The sequence below is a fragment of the Brienomyrus brachyistius genome, chromosome 21 (assembly GCF_023856365.1).
Source record: "Brienomyrus brachyistius isolate T26 chromosome 21, BBRACH_0.4, whole genome shotgun sequence".
Lineage (NCBI taxonomy): Eukaryota > Metazoa > Chordata > Actinopteri > Osteoglossiformes > Mormyridae > Brienomyrus > Brienomyrus brachyistius.
In genome coordinates this window covers 4,182,376-4,210,349 of record NC_064553.1, presented here as the reverse complement: position 1 = coordinate 4,210,349, position 27,974 = coordinate 4,182,376, and the positions used below count along the sequence as shown (strand labels likewise).

Here is a 27,974-nt window from a genome sequence, read left to right as displayed (position 1 = left end):
TGTACCTGTAACCAGGAGATAATGGTGTAGATACAGGAACCTGCCTGTACCTCCTGAGAATGCTGCGAAGCTGTGTGACGTCTCCAAACATGTGCATTTCCCCCCCGCCTCACCCGTACCCACAGTGCGGTGAAGATCAGACCCAGGGAGAATGAGGTGTATTTCGACGTGGTGGCTGTGGTCGACCCCGTGACCCGGGACGCCCAAAAGCTGGCCCCCATACTGACGGTGAGTGCTGCTCTGTCTGCTGATGATATGCAGCCTGCTGGAGTGGATATGAAATTCCCTTAAGGCCAGGAAGATCCCATTTACCTTCTGTAGAAGTGCTTTATCTAAATTGTGTTTCTGCTAATTTCGCTTCATGATCCATCCATTTTGGGTTGTAATTGTGGGTGCAGTTGCTCTGATTTGAATGCCCTAATTGATTAGCAGGTGCTGGCTGTTTTGTTTCCCTTGCTCTAATTGGATAGGGGGCTGGCTGTTTTGTTTTGCCTTCTCTAATTGGATAGGGGGCTGGCTGTTTTGTTTCGCCTGCTGTAATTGGATGCTGGGTCACTGTGTTGAATCACTCACTATAATTGGAGGCTGGTTAAGGGTGTTCTGTTTTGGCTGAAGGGGTAAGCGGGCGCTTGCCATAATTGGGAGTCCTGCTGACCTCCCCTGCCCCTCCCCCCCACCTCCCCCCCCCCCCAGACCCTGAAGACACTGGTGAACATCAACCTGCGGGTGTTCATGAACTGCCAGTCCAAGCTGTCCGACATGCCGCTGAAAAGGTGAGGACTTGGACTCCCTGCCTCCGCAGCTCTGCCAGGCGCAGGAAAACATGCGGGAGGCGTGGGCGGCAAAGAGGGAGCAGAGCGAGACCTGAAACGAACACAGAGTTTGATTCATCTCTAGATATTACCTTCAGCTAAATAAGGTGGAAGGAGAATCAAGCCATTACTGTTGGTATCGCGGGAATATGATTAACTGTATTGACGTGCCGATCTTTGATGGTTTCCTCTGCCGTCTCTTATGAATGCTTTGGGTTGTTTTTAATATATATTCCAGTGTCATTGCATCCGAATTTAATTTCACCTCGAACCTACATTACCTTTCTCAGCCTACGCTGCTCCGTAATAGCGACTGACGTACCGGAATGATAACACGGTGAAATCCCATTTAGACAAAGCCCCCCCCCCAGTGAGAGCTGGTACCCTGAGCTCCTATTTCGGCCCCCAGTTTCTACCGCTACGTCTTGGACCCGGAGATTTCCTTCGCCGCGGATGGGAGCTTCGCGCCGGGCCCCATGGCCAAGTTCTTGGACATGCCGCGCACTCCGCTGTTCACCCTCAACCTGAACACCCCCGAGAGCTGGATGGTGGAGTCCGTCCGCACGCGCTACGACCTGGACAACATCTACTTGGAGGAGGTGGACGGCGTGGTCTCCGCAGAGTACGAGCTGGAGTACCTGCTCCTCGAGGGTCACTGCTTCGACGTCACCACGGGGCAGCCCCCCCGCGGCCTGCAGTTCACTCTGGGCACGGCGGCCGACCCCGTCATCGTGGACACCATCGTCATGGCCAACTTGGTGTGTGCCCCCCACCCCTCGCCCCAGTGCCCAGCCCAGCACCTCGCCGCCCGCTTCCTGCCACGGCGCCCTGACCCTGTGTTGCCTTTCAGGGCTACTTCCAGCTCAAGGCCAACCCTGGAGCCTGGATCCTGAAGCTCCGGAAGGGAAGGTCTGATGACATCTACAAGATCTACAGGTACCGTTAAAATGGAACAAAGTGTCCATACATACATCCATCCATCTCCTGTAATCGCTTATCCTATTCACGATGCCAACCAATCACAGGACTAAATAGTATCGTGGTTACTAAATGTGGTTATCATGGAGTAAGCTGACAGCATGCCGCCTCCCTGCTCTTCGGCAGTCACGAAGGGACGGACTCCTCGCCCGAGGCTGATGACCTCATCGTGGTCCTCAACAGCTTCAAGAGCAAGATCATCAAAGTCAAGGTAGCACTGCCCGATCGTGAGCTTCTGCGCCGCAATTGGGGGGGGCTGCCCAGCAGGGCGGCGCCCTCCTGGGATTACACTGGGATCCCTCTTGTGCTGGTTTAGGAGGCAAAATGGCCGCTGGTCTCACGGGGGAATATTGGTCACCACTGTCCTGGTAGCTGTGGGATTGTTACTGTGTCAGGAACGAAAAAGAGATGGACTGGGGGGTGTTTGGCGTGTGCCTGTTTTTTAGGTCCAGAAGAAGCCTGACAAGATAAACGAGGAGCTCCTCAGTGACGACACTCAGGACGATGAAGCCGGGCTCTGGAGTTCACTGAAACGGTGAGACCCCCCCACCCTGTGACCCCCCTGAGCCTTAACTGAACAGATTTACACCCCCCCCCCCCAAAACATCCCATTAAGTGTGTTTCCCACCTGAAGATTTCTTGTGTGTCATGACAGGTCCTAAGTGCCCCCACATTCTCCGCTTACTCTGACCCCCGCCTCTCTCCTGCAGGACCTTCACAGGAACGGAGAAGGTGGATGAAAGTAAGGAAGAGAAGGATGACGTCATCAACATCTTCTCCGTGGCATCCGGGCACCTCTACGAGAGGTTCCTGCGGTGAGCCTGACAACGCGCCTCAGTTCTCATTACAGTGTGTCGCACGTTTTATTTTGTTTGCCGTTACTTGTGGAGTTTCACTTGAGGCTACTCTCAACCTGTCATTTCCGAACAGGATCATGATGCTGTCAGTTCTGAAAAACACCGAGACACCTGTCAAGTTCTGGTTCCTCAAGAACTACCTCTCTCCCTCGTTCAAGGTATGTTTGGGTCAACGCGGTGCGGGCAGGAACCCGCGGGTGTCAGAAAGTAAATCTCGGAAAGTTAGTTTTAATCAAGTTGGAGCAGTGTTTCCCAATCCGGCCCTCAGCAGTCTGCGGACTGTCTGGCAGGGAGCCAGGAGGGAGCAAAAATGTGGACTGTCTGGCAGGGAGCCAGGAGGGAGCAAAAATGTGGACTGTCTGGCAGGGAGCTGGGAGGGAGCAAAAATGTGGACTGTCTGGCAGGGAGCTGGGAGGGAGCAAAAATGTGGACTGTCTGGCAGGGAGCTGGGAGGGAGCAAAAATGTGGACTGTCTGGCAGGGAGCTGGGAGGGAGCAAAAATGTGGACTGTCTGGCAGGGAGCTGGGAGGGAGCAAAAACGTGGACCGTCTTTGGGTCTATGAGGACCGGGGTGGGAAAGCAGGGGATAGATGCTGTACATCTTTGCGACACTCGGCCAAATGTAACCGCTTCCTGGGTTACTGCTGCACCTCCCCCAGGAGTTCATCCCCTACATGGCGGAGCAATACGGCTTCCAGTACGAGCTGGTCCAGTACAAGTGGCCGCGCTGGTTACACCAGCAGACCGAGAAGCAGCGAATCATCTGGGGCTACAAGATCCTCTTCCTGGACGTGCTCTTCCCATTGGCCGTCGACAAGATCTTATTCGTCGACGCCGACCAGGTAGGGGCAGCGGGTGGCGCTGCGGTTAAAGGCTCGGGTTGGGCCTGTTGTACCTGTGAATGAGGACATTTGGGAGGTAGTATGGCAAATATGGGCAGGTGCTTAAAATGTGAAGAATGTCAAATAGGCCAGTTACTCCAGCCGATATGGACGCTGAATTAATGAAGCCTGTGTATTTCATTGTAGAACGTAAAATGAGGGAATAGCAACGTAGCTGTGTCTGTAAAATGGAGGTAATTACATGGATGCGTGAAATTTAAATCGGTTGCCTCATGAAGAAAAGGCTGAAAAAATGTTATTTTACCAGACGGTGGTGCTCTGCTGCCTCCTACTGGTGACTCTGTAAGGCGCGTCTGTGCTGTGCTAAGAGCTGAGATTTTCATATCACCCCCCCCCTCAGATAGTGCGCACAGACCTGAAGGAGCTGCGAGACTTCAACCTGGAAGGGGCGCCCTACGGCTATACCCCGTTCTGCGAGAGTCGCCACGAGATGGATGGCTATCGCTTCTGGAAGTCGGGTTATTGGGCCAGTCACCTGGCCGGCCGCAAGTACCACATCAGGTGACTGGGTTTCACGCCCTGCCTTCGGTTCCCTCCCGGTCTCCTTCCCACTGTGCCGGGCTGCGCCTGTCCTGTGTCCGGCCTCGTCACTGAGGCTGCCTTCCTGTCCCTACAGCGCCCTCTATGTGGTGGACCTGAAGAAGTTCAGGAAGATCGCGGCTGGTGACCGCCTGCGAGGGCAGTACCAGGGCCTGAGCCAGGACCCCAACAGCCTGTCCAACCTGGATCAGGTGAGAAGAGCTTCTCCTTGGGGCTGGGGTAGGACATCGCCCCTGGGGTCCTCAGACCAGTCCACCTTGCATCCTGCTTATTATAGCTGCTGTTGTTTAATCCCCTTCCAGGATCTGCCCAACAACATGATCCACCAAGTGCCAATCAAATCGCTCCCCCAGGAGTGGCTGTGGTGTGAAACTTGGTGCGATGATGCCTCCAAAAAGGCAGCCAAGACCATTGACTTGGTATGATGGGGGGGTCAGGGCGTTTGAAGCCCATGTAATGTTGGGGGGGCTAAAGATGGCATCAGCATATTCACAGTCTGATCTTGGAATTGTTGTTTTCTATTTTCAGTGGTAGAAATGTCGTTCTCCCTGATCTCAAGGCAGGGGCAGGTTACGCGACTAGTAGAGGTTTGGCTGTGTTCCTCACATCCTCTGTCCTGTCGCCCGTCCCCCCCCCCACAGTGCAATAATCCTCAGACAAAGGAGCCCAAGCTCCAAGCTGCTGTCCGCATAGTGGCCGAGTGGACCGACTACGACCAGGAGATCAAGCGCATCTACAGCAAGTTCCTGGAGGAGAAGGAGAGAGTCGGCGTCGCCAGCGGCAACAAGACGACACCTGGGAGTAAGACAGGTGGGTATCCCCCGGCGACACCTCAGCATCTTGTCAAGAGGGCCGCCTTTGGTCAGTGTCACTGCTGAAAGTGGCCCGTGGTCCTGTCCCATCACTCCATAGAAGGTCGTGCTTTTGTCATCGCTGACAGTTCCTATCCCCCCCCCCCCCCCCCCTCTCTTGCAGATCCCTCACAGCACATTGAGCTGTAGGCATCAACCTCTCTGCAAGGAGACGCTCCGCTCTGTTTAAAGAGCTGTGTTCTCCTTTCCGTTTGGTCCCTTTCCTTTTCTCCTTTTTTTTTTTTATAAAAACAGAATCAGTTTTTTTTTCCTGATGTCAACAGTCCTGCTGAACAACTCGACCGCCAGCAACATTGAATGCAGATGTCAGTCTGCGGGAGTCCCTGTGGACCACCGGGGGGGGGGGGGGGGTCCGGTTGGTGGTTGGCAGTGGGATTGGATTTGCGAGCGGGGCTTCCTGTGTGGTGCATGATGATTGAGAATGAAGGGAAGAACCAACCGTTGGGGTCATAGGGTGAGAAGAGATTCAAAGTCCTGAGTAATATTATTCCGTAATTCTCAGTTTTATTGATTGCATCTACTAGTGGAGTGCAGTTCAAAGATCTGGTCGTGACATGATCATGTGAAAAGGAGAGCGGGTTATCTGACATTAAAAGCCCTCGACGTTAACCTTAGCTAGTCTGTGTGGCAGTTGTTATCCAATCGGGTAAGTGGGCTCAGTGTCACGTGATGAATAGTTCTGTCACGGCTTGGGCAGAGCCCCGCCCACTTCGGCAGAGTTTGTGCATGATCGTAAATTAAATCTGTTTTCGCTGTTCTCCATCCATCTATGGGCCAGTTCATGCAAGGTGAGGGTTTCTGGGATTGATTTGCTTTTTTTTTGGTGTGCATCTCAGGGAAGAGCTGTGTCAAGAGCATGAAAAATTGACCGAAAAAGGTCCTGGAACTAGGCAGAGTGGTTTTCAAAGTGTTTGTATGCAGTGTCTACCGTCCCCTACCTGAAAATGTCACTGCTATCTGCTTCAGTCACTCTCGGGTCATCACCTCGCTACTGCCTTACCTAGGAATCATAGGAACTTGCCCTCCTTAGAACCAAAAGACAGAACTGTTTAGATTTTGACCGGGTGGGGGAAGACCCACCTGGAATCCCGTCTTTGTCTCTGGGTGTTGCGGTTCTGGTGATGATCCGGTGAAGGACGCCCTAGTTTGTCTTTTCTGATTTGGTCGAGTCCAAATGTAAGGTTTGATTTTTTTTTTTAATTTTGTGAGCCGGCCCTTCTAAATTTTCCCTTCGCGGTGATGGGAAAACTCAGATTATTTATAGAGGGCTCTCATTTTAAGTCTGCCGTTCATTTTTCCCCGTGTCTTGTGCGGACCATCACTGACATGGGAAAGGCGAAATCCGCGCCCCACATTCTGTTACGGCATCGCTCACGCAGCTGGCGTGGGGACCCCGTCAGGGGAGCTACGCCGTCTTTTCAGTATGCGCTAAAAAACAGGCCACTCGGCTTTAACAGATTCGCACACGCCGTTTTCCAGCCTGCTTCCCGTCCTGAGACAGCGTTACCCACCTGTCATCGGTCGCTGTTTTCTTTTGTACTTTATATTGAACTAAATGTATTTTGGGAAATAAATGGACTAGACTGGTCATAGTTGTACTCTTAATTGTGGAATATCAGAATTTTTTTATTAAAACGGACCAAAGAAATTTTTGTTGTGTCGTTTCACTTTCTTTAACTTTCATTTTAATGTCATTTGCTAACGCACGTGTTTTGTTTTGCGCATAACTGCTTTTTACCACTAGAGGGCAGAATTGCTCCGCTTTCTTTTAAACCGTGTTACCAAGATTAGGCAGCATGGCGGCTCAGCGGTTTCACGCCCTCAGGTATGAATCTAGGTTCCGGTCCGTGCGCGCCTTCATGGCTTATTCTATGTGACTATGGGTTTTCCCCGCCTGACAAAAATGATTCAGAATTAACTGTATGTGTGAGTGACCCATCAGGGGGGGTAAAGAAGTTCAGCCTTTTCTGCCTTATATCTCACACTTTTCTGGTATTTGCTCTGATTACAGTAATTATTTAATCAAATTATTCAGTGGGTGGATAGATTGTCCTCAGGAAAATGTTATTTTAAAAATTCAGTACTCATTCTGTGAACCTGATATTCACGTTATTTTCATTAATTTAAAACAAGCTGTATGATTGGTCAGCCTTAGTAATGGTCGGCAAAGAGGGCAGTGGTAATGCAGGAAACTCCCACTGCCCTCTAGTCCAGTGTTTCCCAGTCCGGTCCTCAGGGACCCACAGCCGGTCCACGTTTTTGCTCCCTCCCAGTTCCCTCCGAAACAGTCCACATTTCTGCTCCCGAGGGGAGACCCTCCTGCTGAGAGAGACCCTCGGCTGTAGAGGTTAGAATGTGTGATTTGTAACTATGTAACCATGTAAGAAGCCTATCACCATGTGAGGTCCATTTCCACCAATGAGCTTCCTGCCTTTAAAACACATGTCTATATATCCGGGGTCACGGGGAGTTAAAACCAGCAGCTGGACAAAACACAACAAAAAACAAAAAAAGTGTGGCTCTCGATATGGCGAGCGCCGGGGCCCAAAGGAGGACCATTTACATGTAGATGACAGTTTTAGTCCGGATCCTCCACCCACTCGGCTGTCTCCGTTCATGGTTACCATGGCTACGCCTGTTCCACTTATTTCGGTATGTTCCGTTCAGGCTATTTGTCCTTTGCGGCTGTTCTGTTAAGGCAGATGAATTTGCATGTAGATGACTTACCACTGTCCTTTTGTTGTTATTTTTCCTTGCTCGGTATTGCCCACCCCCCCAATAACTGGGGACTAGGGGTCCGGTGTTCTGGGCTTAGGGGGCGCTTCCCCATCACTGCTGTTGCTATGGAAAAGTCTGACGAATGGACAGCAGATGGCGCAGGAGAGCAGCTTATGCTTCGCTATCTTGACGACCATGGCTGTCCGCTTTTGGTCTGTATGGCCAAATTCCCCTACTCGGCTCTCCGAGGCGCGACGTTCTGGCCAACGGCTCACTTTGGGTTCTGTCTATTGAAAGCGTTTTCTTTCTTCCTTTCTTTTTTTTGTGGTGGTCAATAATTCGTGGGGCAATGCTGATGGACCTTTGAACAAGGTCATTGTCATCAGTTTCTCCGCCGAAATCCCCTTGGGCATGCACTTCACGTATACAAGTCGTTCCCAATGAGTGCGGCAGACTTCGAAGCCGTCCGCAGTCCGGTGTTTTCCGTCACCTGGCCCTCCGTTCTCTCGCCAGCCCCCCTCTCCATGCCTCCAGCCTGTCCTTTCAAGTGCTAATCAGGAGGTAGGCCTTATGCGAGCCGCAGAGATCCTTCTGGAAGCACCGGCCCTGCTGTACCCCTGCTGTACCCCTGCCGTACCCCTGCAGCACTGGTCTGCTGCCCTGTCCTTTTCACCTGCTTTGTTTTCCTTCTCTTATCTCCCCATTCTCTCTCTCTCTCATGCCTCCGCCGTGTTAAAAAGCTGTACCCTGCAGCTTCGCTGCCCACGTTGATAAAGGCCACCTCAGCTCCATCTCTGCCTGCAGGTAAACAGAAGCCTGATTCTTGGGTCCGTTTCCAGCCTTTTGTTGGACTTTTAGCCTGATACATATTCTTCCTGCTGCTCTGTATCTCATTTGCTGCAGCTGATATAACCCAGCTAGCTTCTGAGCCACGTTTATCGTTTTAAATTTTCACTAGGTGGCACTGTATGGCTGAGCTTACGCTGCAAAAGCAGGAAATCTGAGTAAGAAGATCCAGTGAGGTATGGGGGGGGGGGCGGGTGTGATGTTTCACTGGCAGCTGATGCTTCTTTTGCCTCCCCCCTCAGCCATGAGTCACATCGGCGGGTAAGAGAACGTACATTTTTGTGAGCCAGCAAAAGGTCAACCTTTTTATTGTCGTTTATCCAACAAACGTGCCACCCGAGTTGTGTGCCGAGAGTCGTGGCACATCGCAGGTGTAGCAGCGGTTGGTTGGCAGGCTCTTGGTCATTTCTGTGACACCTCCCAACCGCATGGCCCTCTTAACTGCTCAGCCTCAACGGAAGAGAATGACCGTTCCCTTGTTGACGCTACCAAGGGCCCTGAAGAGGTGACCCGCCTTCCATCACACTCGGCCGGATTAGTGCGCGTGGCCACAAGGGCAGGCCATGTTTCGGCACTTGTGTGAGCGTCTAGCCGTCGCCCAGGGGGATGGAGGAGGAGACGGTGCCTTGGTGTGCCGGACGGAGCACAAGTCGCAGTCATCCCCCAGCGCTTTGGATTTCGATTGGCCGTTTCAGCAGCCAACAAAGTGTGAGTTTCACCATTATTAGCTTATTAGGACAGGATAACAAATCACTGTGAGATGCATTTACTGTATGAATGAATAAAAAAATGGAATTAGCATCGATCCGCTTCCAGCAGCCCTGTGTGAGAGGCGAGTGTCGGGGGGGGGGGCGGCGGGGATTGTGTGTTGGGAAGACGACCTCAGGTAGCTAGCCGGCGAGCGGTCCACCGTAATTTCCCAAGCGAGTCTGGCCAAAGGGATAATTGGAGATCTCAGAAAGCACGTGGCCGCGGATCGATGGCCATAACAAAGTCCTCTGACTGCGTGGACACGCTTGGCTCCACCCCCGCCGACGTTGCCCTTGGACACCCCTCCTCCCTCCCCGTGCTGCTGGGGCTGCGGCTAAAGATCGACGCGTCGCTCCGCTGCACAGACGTCGGGACGTCATTCGGGAGATGGATTTTCCTTCCCCCTCATGAACCGGCAAGCGTCTGACGTCAGAAATGGACCCGGCTGTACGCAAAAGTGTCAGGCTTAAGCGGTGAGACGATAACTAAGGGTCGTGCTTTGTCAGAGGCCTCAGGAATGACCACAGCTCATCTTCTGCACCTCCTTTAAGCTGTGGGATATCATGAATCTGCTCTGATGTCCAGCACATGCGGAAAGGCTCATTTTTGGACGAGTGAGTGATCTCATATCCAAACATCAGCCTGGTAGGGACTTTATGAAGGTTTTGTTGTCGCTTCAAGTATAGGTCCATATGTCAATTCAGAATGTTGTACTGATTGATCATCTCTTGATCATCTGAACATCTCACTGGCGCCCCCCAGAGGCTGATTTAGGAACTCCATGTTGCTGGTTGCTAAGTGCTAGTTTGGCTTCCTCCCACTTGATTGTCTGTATATTCTCCTTTTAGGATGGGAAGGGGGTTTGAATTGTGCCGTCAGCCCCTCTCCCAGCCACAGTGTGATAGAATATTACGGCAGCAAGGTGCCAGTATCCCTCGAAGTGCCCGGACAGGCGTCAGGCGCCGCCTCCGTCCGGCCGTCGAGAAGCGAGACAAGCCGGGGAGCTCCTGCAAGGCGTCCTGCTGGTTCGCCGCCTGGTCAGCTGACGATTCTGCCAGGCAGCGAGTGAAAGAGGGGAACAAACGGTACCGGCAAAGCTGGTGCTTTGCTTTTCTCGGACTTCGTTTCATTCGCCTGCGCGCCTGCAGGGTATCCCGTGGCTGAGCTGCCTGTCATACCACAGGCCCCGTAGTCCAGAGAAATGCCTTTATGTTCCGGATCTGAGCCAACCACGGCAGAGCTTGTGTATATTTTCCGTTTCGAGAGAGTCGCTCGCTTTGACTCTGTTCCTGACGCGTGGCGGCCTCCTCATTTTCATTATCCTGAGTCCGTCTGCCAGTTGCAAATCTGTTTTGATTTCTGAAGAGATGCATAATGGAAATATGTTTGCCACATACCCTGTCTGCAACGCGCAAAGGAAAACACTGGCCAGTATTCATTTTCTTAATTAAGTTCATACTGCCTCTTGCATTGCATTATCTTTTTTTATTCCGTGATACACTCTGAATATGCTTTGGTTCTCATTGACTATTATCTGTGTCTCTGTGCTGATTAGATGGGCCGTCTCAGTAGAATGGGGGGGGGGGGGGGGGGGCTTGGAGGGGGAGGCTAATCAGCAGTCGCCCTCTACTGGACATTTTACAGCAGTGCTGCACTGCTGAAGCACGAGTAGGTCAACATGGATTGTCGATACGTAAAGAGAGATTCTAGGGGTCATGAGTCCACCTCGTGACAAGGCGGGACGTTTCTCCTTCAGAACAACCCACTTCCACAATTTCCAAACACAGTTTTTACCAACTCAGGTTTGCAATTCAATAATTATGGAAAAAAAAAAATAACAAAGTGGTGTGAATACATTACGCTGCCTGTGAATCATGTTTGTTTACTGAGACAGACATTAATGAATATTTAATATCTGTGCGCAGCCTCGCTTGTAATGTGGGCACAACTCGAGATGTTTGGGCTGCAGCGGGAGAGCAGGCTTTCTCCCCGGGCCTGGAGACTTGCTCAGAGAGGGCTGAAAGTGTGGAAACATCATCTACTATTCTGTCTGTGTGTAATCGCTGAAGTGTCGTGGAATGTTCCGGATCCTGAGGGAGGTGACAGAAGAGGCTCGAGCCCGAGGTGATTTTGTGAAACTGAACTACGTATTTTTGTGTTTTTTTTTTTTTTTTTTTTTTTTAAAAAACAACAACAACAAATCCTTGGTTTGCCAGCTAAATGGGGGGGGGGGCTCTCCAGCTATTCCACCAATGACAACATTATTATGGTTATGTTCCGCACGAGGATGGGCGGAAGCAGTCCTCGCGGGCCGCAGGTCACTGCGGAAATGTTCCTGTTTCGGCTTTGCTTTTAATTGCCTTATCGAAATCATTACTTTGACAAATGTACCCTGCACCTCCAGTGTTCCAAGTGCAAATCAGTGGCCGGTTGAGGTGTAGTTCTATAACTCATGGCACTGTAGCCCTCGAGGACTGACTTGGGGGGGGGGGGGGGGGGGCGTTGTGTGGTTCAGTCGGCCCCATTTTGCTGAGGCTTGCTAAATCCTCACCTGCTAGAACAACAGACTGAGGGGAAAAGGCAGCCCTGGCGGTGGAGCTCTCGGCTGCCCTAAGCGGTTTACACACTCCCTCTCTACTCTCTCTCTCTCTCCACAGAGCTTTGGGTCGGCCCGAAACCATGCAGGTAAACACACTTTTTTTTTACGAGGAAGTCATGAGGAGCGACCCCCCCTCCACCAAATGCAGCGGCAGCTCGTCGTGCCATCAGGTCTTCCTCAGTCCGCGGCTAAGCCGTGTAAGGGGAAAGCTCGGGCATCCTTGTGTTCTCTTAATCGGGATTTGTTAGGCGTATGTTTCCTAAGGTCCCCGCCAAAGCTGTTGAATATCCTCCACCAACAAATGCTTTGCAGCGCTAACATTTTGCAGCTTATGCCGTGTGTGAGGTAAACACTGCACCACCCGCCCGCCGAGAGCCTTATTTGAACCTGGGTTTTTTTTTTTTTTTTCCATCTGCCACTATGTATTGGACAACAAAGGGCAATCTTCCCCATCGAATGAGTCTGTAAAAACATATTTGTAGATAATCTCTTTAAAAACGTTTAGCCCTTCTTCCCCCCCCTTGGAGTTGGACTTCTAGGTGTCTTTCCCGGTGCGAGGTGTGGAAATGGACTGGTCACCCCTCTCAGGCTGAGCGGATGTTAAAAGCAAAATTTCAAAACAAAGCGGCCACCTAAAAAAAAAAAAAAAAAAAAGCCCCCCCCCCCTCCCCCCCCCTTTCCCAATCCTCAGGACCTGGCCCGATCAAGAGAAAGCAGCGGGGCAGAAGATAAATCCCACCGTTTCAGGTCAATATCATTTTTTACCAAAGCGTGACGCAGCTTTGCACTCGGAAAGGTTTTCCCGGTTTTGTGGGTGAGCGAAGCAGACCGCTGGTGCCTCCGTGTCCATGCAGATGAAAGGACTGTTCGGGCTTTAAGAATGACAGATATGATTGGATGTCTTCCTTACAAAAAGCGGCTGCTTCACCCAGGTCGGAAGGAAACGGAATGCTGTGCAGGTGCCCCCTAGTGGTGATACATAACATTAGTCCAGTTGGGGTCCTCTTACATCACATCAGCCAGGTGATTAACTGCCTGACTGATGCGCTTGTTATTTTGTTCTTTAATTGTCTCGTTTTATTTTAGTTTCCTCAGTTTTGGTGTGTTATTCTTGTGTTTGGCAAATGCTAGTATTTTTAATGCCCTTTTACACAAGAAATGCAGCTGCAGAAAAAAATTGAGACTACGCTATATTTTTAAACAAATCAATATTTTTAAATCATGTTTTAATCATGGATCTGCTGGCAGAAGGCTACGCAAGCAGCAGGCAGCTTCCAGGTTCAAAGTTTCTAAGACAGCGGGACACGAGAAGAAAGTGAAGCAGGAGACACTGGGAACGACCAGAAACCAGCCAGGTAAATGGCAGGATTGACATTCTGATGCCAGAGATGACCGTCAACTTTTCCAACGGTTTCTCATAAATTATAGGATGACATGACGTGACCTTCAGAAGGAACGGGAAACATTAAGTGCAGGTGTGAGGTGCACTGCTAGTACAATTCGTATCAAGCTCCTAGAAGCAGGACTGAAGACCCATAAAGCAAGGAAGAAGCCCTTCATCAATGAGAAACAGAGAATAACCAGGCTGGAGTTTACAAAAAATATTCACGGATGAACACCCATAAACTGAGAAATGAGTGAAACATAAACTTGAGCTGTGGTCTCTTAATTTTTTTTCACTTTTTAAGAAGGACCTGTGGATGTTATTGTCCTGTTTTGGTAAAACCCCCAAAAATGTATATGAATTAAAATGGTATCTCCTTGTTTAGGGAAAGCTCTTTAGGGCCACCTCCGCTCGAGGCCTTGGCAGGTTTAGTCATTTGTGATACATACCTGCTACCAATCAGGACGGAGAAGATGCCACGTGTACCCCACCCTCCAAGCTACCCAGATGCAGTTTCCTCCAATTTCCATACACGCCTATCCCCTCCCCTCATCCTGCATTCTGAATGGCGCATTCGTGATCCGGGAATGTTTATTTTCCAGGGATGCTGATCTCGATCTCGGCGAACCCCCGTCACAGCACCTATGGCCCGCGGATAAGATCTGAGGATCTGTATCTATGAGGAACGGCGGTGTTAGGGTCCCAGCCGCTCCTCAGCTGCGATTTGTCTTCTCCGAGGTGCCAGGGCCTGCCCACCCGCTTGAACAATGGCTCCTCCACCTCATTCTCATGCATTATTCCACACCATCTGGGCGGAAGCAGCAGGATGTGGGGGGAGCAGGAACAAAATAATCTAATTTTAGGTGTAAGAGATGGAAAGTACACTTCACCTTCACACCTAACAATGGGGAAAACCGTCTAATAACGCAGGGAAATATGCTGAGAGCCAGGTAAACGTGCAATTCCAAAAACAAATCGGCCAAAATACCGTAAGTACGACAATCTGTGGCAAGCGCGTGCACCCTCGCTGAGGTCTGCCTTATCTTTCAGGGCTTAAGCAATCCTTTTTTTTTTTTCTTTCTCAGGAAAACTCGACTACGACACAAATGCATTTCCTTTCCCCCGTAAACAACAGACACACCAGGGTTTAAAGAAATACATGGATGGCTGCATCTTAACTGTGAGGAGCACGTTAGCCTCCAGGATCAGGCCAGGCCTGTGAATGGCATCGCGAAGCAATTGGATAAAGTAGGAGGACACTTCAGGGTCACCCAGGACTGGCGGATTCCACTGGGGGTGTTCAGATATACCTGTCCCCTCGCTCAAGGTTATAGGATTTTTTTTTTTCTGCAGATGGGCTGATTTGAGGTTAAAAAAAAAGTGTTTTTAAGCAACAGTGCTTCACTTTAAGGCATAAAGGCAGTGAGCTGTGGCTCTAGGCGTCTTGAAGGCCAGTGTAACAACATCAACATATGGCGATTAACTGTAATAGACATTACAGGACTTAGAAATATCAAAATATCCCTTAAGCATGTCTAAACACCACATATGAACTAGTAACACACATTAAAATGGGCCAGTACTTACCTGATGTACTAACGCAAGCATTAAAAAATTCCAGGGTCCACACCATTGTCACGTTTTCCCTTTCGCAGAAATGAAACTGCTATATATCTCTGAAATTCACACATGTGCCATCTGTTTGCCCTTTTCCATCAGGCACAGAAAAGGTCAGACCGTCATAACTGATTTAGCTGGCGCCCAAGGACCCTTTTGCCATCTGAACCAAATGAGTTGAGTCGATGCTGGGCACCTCATCCCACATTACTCTCCTAATTCTCGCCAAAATGTGCACCCCACTCTGCCACCGCGCTGACTCGAACATTAGGAGGAGGTTGAACAATTAGTAATGACTAGACGGGCATGAGCGAGATGGCCGTGCAAGAGACATTTGTTTTGTATCTCGTCAGAAATGTAGGACAGGGGATGGCTGAATCCAGTTCTCTAGTGTAACATAGTCTGCTGGTTTTGGCTTTTAATTATTAATGGGTTTCCAGCTGAGATGATTTCAATGTCCCTGTGACCTTGGACTAGATAAGTGGGTTGGAGGATGGATGGATGGATGGATGATTTAATCTTGAATTGGTAACTTAAATGAATTGGTTAACAAGTGACATAGTTTATTACAAAAAAAAAACAGACATTATTTCCACCCCGAATGTGCTAGCGCTATCCACCTGAACCAGATCCTCGCTGTTCATCTCCCCCGTGACACTATGAGATGTTTTTTAAGGATGATGAGTCATAGATGCTCATGTCATTGAGAATCCATTTGCAAAGGAAAACGCCTTTTCTGCAGTAATATTTCCTAGAGGGAGGACCTAGCCGATAGCCCATCTCATGTACTCGACTGTGCTGAAGAAGAAAAAAGCAGGTTTGGGGAAAAAAAAACCGGTATGCATCTTAATTAAATGGCGGTTTTGGAAATTAAGAACAAGGATTCTGTGGATCTCTTTAATGGTACTTGATCACCAGTAAAGGCTTAAAAGCTGAAGGTTATGATAAGGGAATTACAGCATTTCTTAGAGAATTGAGACGTGTCCACCTGGAAGGTCCATGGAGATGGAGAAAAAAGTACCTATCAAGCATCTTGATTAAAGGGACTTATCTGCCAAAAGCAATGAGAATGACTAATTCAAAAAGTAAACTAAGATAGTCTGCCAGTGTCTTCTGGGCAAATCATTTTGTACGTGTCTGTCAATGGAAGGGTCTGACTTTGAATACAATTGGTGCAAAGGTGACACCAGATATATCAGATCTGCCAAAGTTCTGCTCTTTGTATTCCCGAGAACGAAGTTAAAAAGGGAATGTACTGTAGGTTCACTAATTTATATAAAGAAGTTTGGAATTAGAAGAACTGTATACTCTTTTTGTGTTGGGGACCATTTTATATGAAGTGAATATTATCAAGCTAACCTTAATAATAATGCAAGGGGGGGATTTACCATGTGACGAATGTTTGATTGAAGGCACATAAAAAATACTGTCATGACAAAAACGGAACTTTCTTTATTGCATTTCGCCATGTTGTTTTGTGGGCTATAAAACTGATTTCTTTAAACCCGGACCGAGTACCGTCAATAAGGCACATGGCAAAGTAACATCAAACAGAGAAAAAAATACTCCTCAAACCCACCAAAGACAGTTGCGCAATATCCTGCTTCAGATCCATAGCGTCACATAAAATTTGTCCTAATATTCCCATGATTGCGTTGTAATGCTCCAGCTATCCAAAACTACATTACCTGAAGGAGCTTATTGATGAGAACAAGAGAAGTCGAGAATGTGCACTCTCCATACTAGGACGTGAAATCCAAAACCAATTTATTCTTCATATCTCTGAGGCTGCGACATGAAAAGGCAGTCGTCATCTCAAGGGCTCAGACAATGGAGAATTGGGAAAAATCAAATAATGATTATATGGATGTTCATATTACATCTGGGGAGTATTAGGATGCGACTCACATGTGTAGCCCCACAGAGTTTACTCAAGGTTTAAACCGCTAAAGTCTAGGAAACCTTTTTTTTTTTTTTTTAAATCCATTCCCCCATGTGACTTGAATAGCAAATCCTGAAGGCCTGGATGGAGTCTACATATTCGAGCCCAGCTGTTCAAGGGCAGATTTCCAGTCTTGTAATCCCGACTGAAGTCTTTGAACACTGCATTCGGCTAAAACGTGGGAGGAGAATAACTCGTGAAACGTCTTTCTGCGGTATCAGACGCTTTCGGTTGCGTAAGCGGCTTTGTGCATGTGTTATCGCTGGAGTCTGCATGCAGGTCCATCAGCAAAGGCCGGGTTGTATAGATCACGTCCCTATGAATCTGTCTGACTGGTAACTTCATGCAGGAATGTGACCTGGGGTAAGAAGGGGGTGGGGGGGGACTCTTTGATGTATCCAGGAGAAGAGAAGCGAAGCTGTGAAAGTGATGGAGGTGTCTCACTGACCAACAAGGATAAATCTGATGATTTCATGATGAAAATGTGAAGGAATTGCATTTACTGCAGCAGTGTCAGCCATACAGACAGATACAACAGTGGTCTTTCTCAGCAGCGGACATCTCTATCAGCACGCAACCTTCGCTAAATTGTCATGAGTGACACAATAAATATTTCATTCTCAGGTTTACATAATCCAACAGCACATATAAGTAAAGTGCGTCTCAAGCTGCTGAAAGGGCCGATTACATAATTCTTGTGAGATCAGGTAGGATATAAGTCAAATGGCCATTTCATTGTTTTAATTTCCCCTTTCCCCCCACTGCCATTGCGATGTCTGAAAATTAAGTAGATTTCAGGTAAAAACAGTGTCAGTGGATTGATGAGGATGAATATTGCAAACCTTTCAGTAGGCTGTATTTCCTGGTAACTGATGCCTGTTTCTCTCGGCTGTGCGGCACATTAAAAACCTTCCTTCAGCTCAATAGTAACCACGTTACTCACTTTGCGCATTGATTTATGGCCAGAGAGCTGCAGAGAGGCAGCCTGATAGTTTATAGCCATTTCTAATGTTTGTACTCTTTCTTTCAGGGGCTTGTCTACCAATGAATAATTCCAGGTTTATCATGTTTCACTCTTGCGCCTGCTCCGCACCAACATTTACAATAATTATCCATTTGTCCGTTTTTCCTCTCGATTTGTGTCCACGAATTTTTTATTATTTTATTACAATTCTTTGGATTTCACAGCTATTATTATTATTAGCAGTGTCCCAGTCTCTAGAAGGGGTATAATATATATATATATATATATATGCAATAATATATATATATATATATATATGCAATAATATATATATATATATATATATATATATATATATATATATATATATATATTATTGCATATATATATTATTATTATTATTATTATTATTATTATTATTGAAGGTATTATTATTATTAGTGGTTTTTATCTGGTCAGACCTGCAGTCAGTAACTCACCTAATTAATAGCTAGTTATTGTATTTTTAGTTTGCGTAATTCTTTACTTGTCCTTGTAATTAAGTCATGTGAGACTACGGGTCCAGATGCAACTTAGTGTACTTGTACTGGTTTCTTTATTATGGACAGTTCCCGAAATGAATAACACCTTGAAACGACCCCGCAGTTCATAACGAGGCGGTGAAAAGTGACAGCTATAGGGCGCGCGTCCGCTTTTTACGAGGCGCGCCACTTTATGGATGCTCCCTTAACAGGCTTGCGCTCGAAGGCCTTGTGAATTATTCTCCGTCTGAGAGCTGAACCTTATCTTTAACCCTCATAAAAAGTCCTCAGAGTAACTGTTGTTTGCGTGTACTCACCACGATAGAGATTGCGAGTGGGAAATCTAGTTGATTTCGGGGTGCGTTTGTTTTTCTTGGTAATCTGCGGCGCAAACATTTCCTATCCACATGCCGCTTTCTGTAAGTACCGGTTTTATTGTTCAGTCCTGTATTTTCTCGGTATGAGTTTGTTATATCCCACTTGTTATTCAGATTTACTCCAAGTTTAGTGTATTTTTTTTACTGGACAAAAGGTCTATAATTATTAATGTTCGTGTTTAGTAAAGTATTCTGATGAACTTCACATGACTCCCGCTTTACCTGTAAGTACATCTTGTATCCCTCGCCAACTCACTTGTGTGAGTCGTGAGTTATATTTTATGCAGTCTGGGCTTTTATTCGAATTTATCACCATACCTGAGCTTTAAGAAAGGTTTCCTTTCAGTTTCTTAGACCCAGCCGAGGAGTGCCGGGTGGATGTTTTTGAAGTGAAATTTTGTGAAAGTCGCACATGCCTCCCTCAGACAGCAGTCTGCTTCCAAAAAGCGGAGGGGCATTTTTATAATCCCAGTAAAGGGATTGTAGCTTGGATGGTTGTGCCTGACCTCGGTTATCATTCTCAGCCTGCCCTATACACACACACAAAAAAAGATCAGAGCTTTCAGCCACACATCCAGACCAGTATCTCTGTAAGCTTCTGTGAAAGACCTGTCCTGTAATAGAGATACAGATGTAGTGAGATGTTTCCTTTTAAATGGACAGGCTTATTTATATATTTCCTGGGCTTATCGTGCATCTGCCTGCTCCCACCTCCTTTTAAGGTCAGACGACGTGGTCTTTTGATGGTGACAAACGCTTAGGCCAGCCTGTCCTACAGAAGTAGCTGTGGATCGGTCTCCCACATGTCGAAGTTCTGGACTGCACACTGAAATTTCCCTGTGCTACAGACTTGGTTCCCCCTGCAGTGCTGACAGGTCCTCTGTGGGCTCAGTAGCTGATCTTTTCCCCTTTTTCTGTTACCCTTCTTTTTCTATTCATCCTCTGCAATCCCTTTCTCCTGTCCCCATCTTGTTATCCCTGCTTGAGACTACAGTCAGATTGGATTATCTGGAACTTAATATGTCTTTTGCTGTGATACAGTGGCTTCATCTGGTTCTCCCATAGTTCTTCCTAAATTATCCCCTGCATGTGCTTTGCATCATTTTTGCACACAGCCTGCATGAGCAGCCATCACTAATAACTGTCACTTGCTTGCAATTTTAAGTAGCTTTGAAATAAACTAATACAGTTCTTGTTGTTATAGTTTATCTTTCTCAAATTGTTCTGTATTTTCATTTCAGGTCTCTTTATCGAGGAAAGCTGCAGGTGAATTTGTTTGAATCCCCTCCAACGTCTGGGATTGACGTTTAATCATTCATGCCCGTCTGTGAGGGATGGAGGCGGGAGAAGGAGCAGAGAAAGTGACAGCTCCTCGGGTGCTGTTCAAACATTGAGTAAGTACTGCTGTAAATGTCAGCCCAAGTCGAGGAACAGCTGTGAAGTGTTTTCTCCCAGAATTCTCTCTGGTCTCTGATTCTGGGCTGATGGCAGAGGGATTCCTCAAAGGGGATCAGGTGAGCCGCGGAACCAGCTGAATATAAAATTCTATCTTATTAAACCCATTTCTTGCCTTGTGGGGGTCTGAAATGCAAGAATGTTGTTGGGTGCATAATTTAGAACTTTGACTTGATCAAATGTCTTATTTGACACGTATGCAGTTTTAGCCTCCGTAAACAGAACCTATTATTGAGGTAGGAGTATGGAATTCTTCAGCTTGCAATTTGATGGGGTGCTAAGGTAGACCAGGTTGTGTGCTACCAAGTCGTTTGATGGCCTGGGAAGAACCATTACAATATGATAAAGGGGTGATAAAGTCAGGTCATTTTTACAATGAGAAGGTTATGGCCTGGAATGCTCTCCTATTGCTCGGTAGGTAAAAATTTCTGTAAAAGACATGGCCTTTTTTTTTTTTTTTCCGTCACCGACCAAACGTGATCCAGCTCACAGTTCCCTTCACTCAATTGAAACGTCAGAGGAGCCACCTGCTCCAGCAGGTTGGAGGTACCCGCTTAATGAGATGTGTTGAGCTGAAGCTCCATCTGTCTGCTTGCTGTCTCTGACGCTCCCTTGGGGGAAGAGGGAAACCATATAGAGAGATAGCAAGGCTTCTGTAGCTGATGTCTGTGGGTGCTTGCTCTTGACATGAGGCACTGCCTTCCCTTACAACACAAGCATAAGAGGGTATTCTAATCACATCTGGTCACACAGCAAGGCTACACTAATCAAGTCTAAATTGTGTCTGTCATTGTGTCGTGAGTGATTGATATCTTGATATCTGCTGAGAGCTGCTTCCTTAAACCAAGCACTGGAATTTTACTGTTGGTGTCATAAGTGTTTTCTAATATTAGTTTTAAAATATTAATATATTGTTGTGTATGTGCCCGTGTCCCTGTAATCTGTGATCAGAACTATATGGTAAATCAGTATCTGTAAAATGTCCTGTTCAATACTACGCTCAGTTTCTCGGTGATGGACTGAGCATGACTGCCGGGTCTCTGACATGGTGTGATACTGTTTGTGAGAACAGCTGAGCCAGGTACATGAACAGGGACATATCACTAGTATGGCTACTGGCTACGGTAGATCTTGAGGGGTCACAAAATGAGCTACTGTATTAGCTTGAAAGAATGAACAGTTAACCAGATAACATAAATCCATAGCTGGGTTCTGATTCCTGACCTCTTGTCATGTCTTGCCATCAAGCTGGCATCCAACCCCTTGAGTAATCATCTCTGTGAACGATGACTTAACCTGACTCACGATCCTGTTGGTGTTTGTGTTGTTATTTATCCGGTTAGCACTTAGACAGCTTGTAAGATGGATGAAAAACCAGTTCCGCGGTAGAGCGAGCCTTGTTCTCCTTGTTGATGCTAGATGGCCGATTCCAGTAACGGCGACAGGGAAAATGGCTTCTGTGCACCATGCTGACTCTAAGCAGCCAGCGCTCTGCCCATTATCTCCGGTGCCGTTGGGACCCAGGCCATTTTTCCGCCCCCATGTGTGATCCAGCTGATGGAGCAGCCTTCAAGTACTGCGCAGCCCCTCTGTGCCCACTCCCCCTCCCGTGTGCTGAGAGAGAACATCCAAACACCTTTTTGCATTCATTTGCTTGATTTGGTGGTGGGGGCTGGTGAAGTTCTCGATGGTCCTGTAGTGGGAGGAAGAGTGTACTGCAGCTGGGCTGCCGAATTCCTCGAGTGGCGTCGGCAATCTGGAACTGGCAGCCATCCACAGCCCATCCAGCCCTTCCCCTAAACAACAAACGGGCATGATCAAGCACCAAATGAAGCTAAATTAGGGGCCCCTCCCAATACCCCCAGGTTGCCCGGCTCTGGGGGGAAAGCCCCAGCAGCACGCCGGCGATTAGAAGTCCCCGTGACGCATTTCGATTAACGACTCCATACTAATCAGGGTCCCATACTGGCGGAAAAAAAGGCGAGAAGTGATTGGGAGGTCTCGCGAGCGGCGCAAGGCCATGATTGTAATTGCCACATAAGTGGAGCCAGCCTAGTGGAGTATTGGCAGCTAATCTACGGTTTGGGCAAACGGGCTGTTAGCACATTATTGCTTTTAGATTTAACTTCTGTATTGGAAAACAAATTCCCACTTTTTTTAATTGCTGATTCCCCTATTAGGTAAGAGGTTTGATCCTTGCTAATTGCAACTGCTGTTGCAGGAGGTTCAAATGAGCATTGATGCTTCCATCTGGAGTAGGCCTGTGTTTGGAAAGGATAATGAATAAAGAGCTTTGTTTTATTTGTGTTTATAGTGGAGGTTTTATGTTTCAGCCTGGCACTGTTTAACCCCTTCCTTTCTGTCTTCATTGACAGTGCTTGGTATAACGCGTCAACCTCTCGGACCAGTATCTCCCCAGTAGAAAAGCATGATTTCTTATTCTTTGGGAGTGTTCCAGTTTCCTTCCCACCAAATGGTAAACAAAACAGCTCCTGTGTTAGTTTCTTTGTGCCATTTTTATTTTTTTTTGCTGGGGTTTGCTAACAGAATAACAAAAGCAACACTGGTGGTTCTGTGGGTGGGGAGGATCCATCTCGCGGCGACCTAAGAATCTGGCAGCCCTGTGTGTGCGGCAACAGGGAGATATCTCCTTCTCTCTCTCTATCTCACTCCCCTTCTGCCCTACAAAGGCAAAGCACAGTAACTGTGCTGACATGGAAACTGAGAAAAAGGGGCTTCTGAGTTTTTTTTGACTGTCCACCCATATGTATAGTACATAGGTAAATGATAGTGTTTTCCTCAAAATTGAGCACAGTTGAATTACGTTATGTTGATGCAAGATAAAACTAAGAGGCTAACAGACTTTGATAAATTTTGTAACTTTGATAAAATATGCAGTAACGGTGCTTTGCCTTTGTACAGTAGCCCCCTGGTAGGGCACTTTTCTCGTTCTTACATGGCAGTGATGCATTTATGAGCCTTGAGGTCATGAAGAAGCAGCAATATTTATAACTTTGGATTGGTGTGCTGTTCTGAGACTCGGGCTGCGGGCCTGGGTCCGGTTTGTATTGCACGCAGTTTCCTCTTTGTGGGCCGGAAGATGAACTGGCAGGCTTCTCCAGCAAGGTGCCTTTTTTTCCCCTCACTGTCATGCACATCGCAAAGCTTTAGTGCCGGCCTCTTCTTTGTATTGATCCTAGTTGAATTATTTACCCCCTCCTTTGGTGGACAAGTGAGAAAACTCTGCAGAAGCAGTATGGCCCTGGTTAAGCTGCAATTAACTTTTATTCCTTTTGATTTCTTGCTTACCCCTCATCCCCAAATGGGGTCAGCCAGCCACCCCCGCTGCAGTCTTTGCATGTGCCAGGCTGTCTGAGCGTGGAGATGGAGATGAGCTGGCTTTGGGCTGCTCTCGCCTGATCACTGACCCCTCTGGAAATGTGAAGATGTCAGCACTGCGTCATTTATGCTCACCAACCCAACAGAGGGGGAACAAGAGTCCTGTTATCACAAATGACCGTTTGACCTTTAAAGGGTAATTGCCTTTTTAAATGAAAGAAAACCTTCCAAATTTAAGAGGAAATAGAGCTGGGTTTTACAGTTGGCTTCAAAGCAGACCGTGAAATATGTTTGTGTATGAAAGCAGCGGGATTTTGTGGTGAGGAAGAAAAACCAGCAGGACCGTGTCTTCGGTGAAACTGTGGCCACTCATCCCTGATATCACCTGAAGCTTTGGATTCTGGGTAATTGTATCACATAAGAATTGAACGTGATTAGAGCTTTATATCCATATTAATGAAAACCAAGGGTCCGTTTCACCCATATCCCCACATTATACTGTAGCTGATGCTGAGTCTCTGCATAGTGCCTGGAAACATTGAATTGGTGGCTAGCTTCCTCTTTTTGTGACGGTCCCTGGGCATCGTGGGACGGACAGGCTGGGCAGGGGGTGGTTGGAGGATAGGTTCCTATCTGGTCTAGCTGGGAACACTGCTCCAGTAATTACCCCATAAGCAGCACGTGATGTGCGTGCATAGCGCAATAATTTCGACGCTGCTTTCCCAGTGGTGATTTCTACATCATTATTGAATGGAACTGGGTATGGACATTAGTAATGGGACATTAAACCTCCACATGCTGCCCCCAAATGATTGTAAAACAAGATATGATTCTTTTTTTAATGATTTATGCTAGTTTGAAAGCGTTTGAATGAGGAAACTGGGGTTGTGAGGTGGTTTCAGGATTCAGGCCCTGTCTGAACCAAGTGTTTCGTGCTAGGTCTCTCCATGGATGTCTCTGTCTTGCGTATAGTAGAAGGCTCACCAATGGGGTCTCAGTTCCTTGGTCTTTCCCAACTATACCTTCTTATGTTATCTTTATGCTTGTGGTTGGGGGGGGGGGGGGGTTCTGATTCACACAGTCAAATTAAACTCACTTCCATCAGTATTCCTTTTTCTAAGTGTGGTAGGAAACCGCGGTGCAGTTTTGCCGCAGGCTAGCATGTAAATCTGGGTCTGGACTCGGCATCGATTCAGTCCTGCTGATTTATTATTCCTTTGCAGCTTTTATATACTCTACTGTCTGGTACTATTTTCCAGTGCAAGCAGAAGGTGGGGGAGAGACCCTTCTGGGCAGCTAGAAAGCATTTGGGATTATATTTATTTAGCCCAGGTTCTGTAATACAACCAGTGTCGATGGAAACAGGCAGCGAATCGTGTTTTCCTAACAGTGGTACAGAAAGGAGACTGCACGTCGATGCTATAATTTCCTTCCATGGCTAACTCTCAGCATTCTGACAAGCCATTGGTGCTAAATTAATTTCACTTCTGTCACGGAGAGCCTTCGGTTGAAACGACTCCAAACTCCCTGACTAATGGATTTTAGCTAGCCCGTTGCATATTAAAGTGGAGATGTCTTTTGGATTTCGCATCCATCCGTCCATCCAATTCTTGTGGCTCTGCTGCGGAATATCTTCTCTGAATATTGATGTGGGATGTGGACGTTGAGATTTGTTTTACTCCTACCCTCAGTAAACGCTAACCCCATCCACAGTCCTCACAAACCATTAATAAAATACCCTTTCAGTATCACAATGTGAAAGACGCTTGGTTCACATTAAGAGTTGTATTTTTTTGAACATGGGCTCAGCAATAGTTCCGTGGTTAGCACTGTTACCTCGCGTCTCTGGGAGCCAGGTTGGCTGTAGTGTGCATGAAGGTTGCATGTTCTTTCCATGTTATCATAGGATTCCCTCTGGGTATCCTGGTGAATTGGAATTACCATATTGCCTGTAGGTGTATGTGTGTATGCCCCACAATGGATTTGTGCGCCATCCTGGGTTGTTCCCTGACTTGCCCCCATAGGCTCTGGACCCCTCCCCCATGATCCTGAATAGGACAAGTGGGTACAGGAAATAGATGGATGGGTGGATGTATGTTTTGACGTTTTGACTGTCTGTCCCCAAAATTCCTGCTGGCCAGCCACGCCCAAAATATCCTTGACATGGTGAAAGAACTAGTAGCGTCCCCATCCACAATGCACGTTGTTACTACTCCCATTTGCTAATCCCTAAATTTAGGAGCTAGCTGCTCATTTAATCGGATCTTGAGATGGGCATCTATATATAGTGGGCCGGGGCTAAAAGTCACAGATGCCGCTGAGCCTGACTTTCTCTCCAAGTTTTCTGTTCAGGTACACTAACCAAATATTTCAGATCAACATGGACCATCACCACCCTTCCCTTTGTCTCATTATTAAATGCCAATTGAGTTTGTTCATTACATGAGATGGGTTTTTTTTTTTTTTTTTTTCTTTGTTCTGTTTTGTTTGCCGATTGGATGAATATTAATTTTTTTTTTCTCTGTGCTTTTCTGGCAGCAGAAAGCCAGCCCTCCTGGGGAATAAATTACAAAAAGTAACAAGCCTATCGAATGGCATCATTAGCTTGATTAACCAGACCCATATATCACAGTCAAAGTAGTACAGTGAGAAAGACGAAAACCGAACACCCACACTAATGGAGCTTAATTAAAACGTACGAATGATTCTTAAGTGATTTTATGTTAACTTGTGAATTTTATTGGTTCTACATCCAGGAACAACACCTGTGTGAAACTTCTGTACATAAAAACTTTTGTCTCCAGACTAGATATCTTATTAGTACTGTTTGTTTTTAATTTCTTTTATAATAAAAATGTAAATAAATGCTATATCTTATGCCAGAAAACTCTACCCACTGACATTAGCTAACTGAAATCTTGTGGTATTTATTGATAGTCAAACATGTTTTTCTGACCTTAGATGTACTTCAAATCAAGTCTAGTGGGCTTTATTGTCTTACTCTCCATATAGAGGTATACACTAGCACATAGTAAATAGCATCCCCCCAGTACAACATACAACAGCACTGACAGTGCAGGGTTTTCACAATACTTACAGTGCAAAAAGGGGGCTGGACATAGGGGTTTATATATTGAAACTGGAATTGTGATTTTTGTTTGTGACTCTGGAGCACCCAACCCGAGAGGTTAATGCGTCCACATGATATTTGCCTCCTGATGACTCAGAATCGGGTGACTATCACTGCATTGATGTTACTGATGGCAAGAATGAATTAAACACAGCGAGGGGGCTGAGAGCGATGAACCTCAGGGAGAATCGCTCTGAAGGCAAGTGTTGCATTGCTTCGTTTTTGTCGCCAGCGGCCAGTTGGCGCTCTGAGAAGGAGGGATTGGCGTCTGGTGAGCAGATGAGACGGAGAGTGAGAGATCACCTGAGGTGAGACCATCCCAAGATGCCCCGGAAGACTTGGAGAAGACTGCACAAGTACGTTTAGCACTGTGGAGGAGAATCTGGCGGACTGAAAATAACAGTTTTTTTTTAGAGCAGTTATTCCTCAGCGACTAATCCTCAGGGCCTAATGACGACGATTAATCTAAAAAGCCTCATTCATAATAACGGTGGACATGAAAATGGCAAATTGGCATGGCTGCATAGTTGTGTAGGCACAAGAGCGTTTGTCAGGATTTGAGTGCGCATGTGTGAGTTTTTCTCCGGGGGGTGAGCATGCACATGTGGATGTTTCTCTTTCTACCCCTGCCTGCAACCCACTTCTGCCACCCTCCCCCCCAACACGCACACACACTTGCAGATTCCCTCGTGCTGTAGGTGAAGATTTCTCTTGCGTCCTGCCTCACACGACTAAAAATTCGCCAAGAGAAAGCCATAAAATATTAACCTCGCTGTGACAGTGCCGGCCTTGTTCTGGGGATGCGTTTGACTGCTTAATTTAAGGGGCGATTGAACAGAACCGTTGGTGCCTTTGCTGTTTGTGCGCTTTACTAATTAACATTCTAGCCTGCGGATACCATGCCTCTGACCCTTTGTCCCCTTTAATGGCCTTGCCTGATCTCCCTCTGCCCTGTTGTTGATCCGGAATTGGGTCCTGTGTCTCTTGTTGTCGCTATGCGGCATAATAAGATTCTGACAGCTGCTGCAGGGCATTCTGGGACAGCTGGCCAGAGGAACCGGCCCAGAGCCAACATGGAGTTCTTGGAGTTCTTTAATGAATATGGGATGAATCGTGTTTGCATCACACGGTACCCCAGAGCTGATCCGAGCCCCCGGTCTGTCGGCTTTGGTGAGTCACACCCTGCTGCTTCCGCCCACGTAGACGCGACGCTGCTGCCGTCCAGGCCTTGGAACTTCATTGTCCTTCCTTCTGTCAGGATTTCGTGGTGAGGTGTAGGGAGCAGCCTGCTATTATAATACCGCTAGCACGCAACATGACATTTCTTCAAGGAAATATCCACACACACACAGACTGAGCTTTTGTGGATGT

The 27,974-nt window shown here is 47.3% G+C and overlaps 1 protein-coding gene across 1 annotated transcript in view; it reads left to right on the top strand.

Moving 5' to 3' along the window:
• The window catches only part of LOC125717110 (UDP-glucose:glycoprotein glucosyltransferase 1-like), a 12,668-nt gene extending 6,059 nt beyond the window's left edge, over positions 1-6,609 (top strand). The window contains exons 3-16 of the mRNA XM_048990090.1: positions 126-228; positions 694-773; positions 1,222-1,570; positions 1,663-1,748; positions 1,917-2,001; positions 2,237-2,325; positions 2,501-2,605; positions 2,721-2,805; positions 3,307-3,489; positions 3,890-4,050; positions 4,166-4,280; positions 4,392-4,508; positions 4,731-4,899; positions 5,065-6,609. Of these exons, the coding sequence (XP_048846047.1) occupies positions 126-228; positions 694-773; positions 1,222-1,570; positions 1,663-1,748; positions 1,917-2,001; positions 2,237-2,325; positions 2,501-2,605; positions 2,721-2,805; positions 3,307-3,489; positions 3,890-4,050; positions 4,166-4,280; positions 4,392-4,508; positions 4,731-4,899; positions 5,065-5,090 (1,753 nt within the window). The 3' untranslated portion in view covers positions 5,091-6,609. The remainder of the gene's footprint in view (positions 1-125; positions 229-693; positions 774-1,221; positions 1,571-1,662; positions 1,749-1,916; positions 2,002-2,236; positions 2,326-2,500; positions 2,606-2,720; positions 2,806-3,306; positions 3,490-3,889; positions 4,051-4,165; positions 4,281-4,391; positions 4,509-4,730; positions 4,900-5,064) is intronic.
• Positions 6,610-27,974: the final 21,365 nt, after the last annotated feature.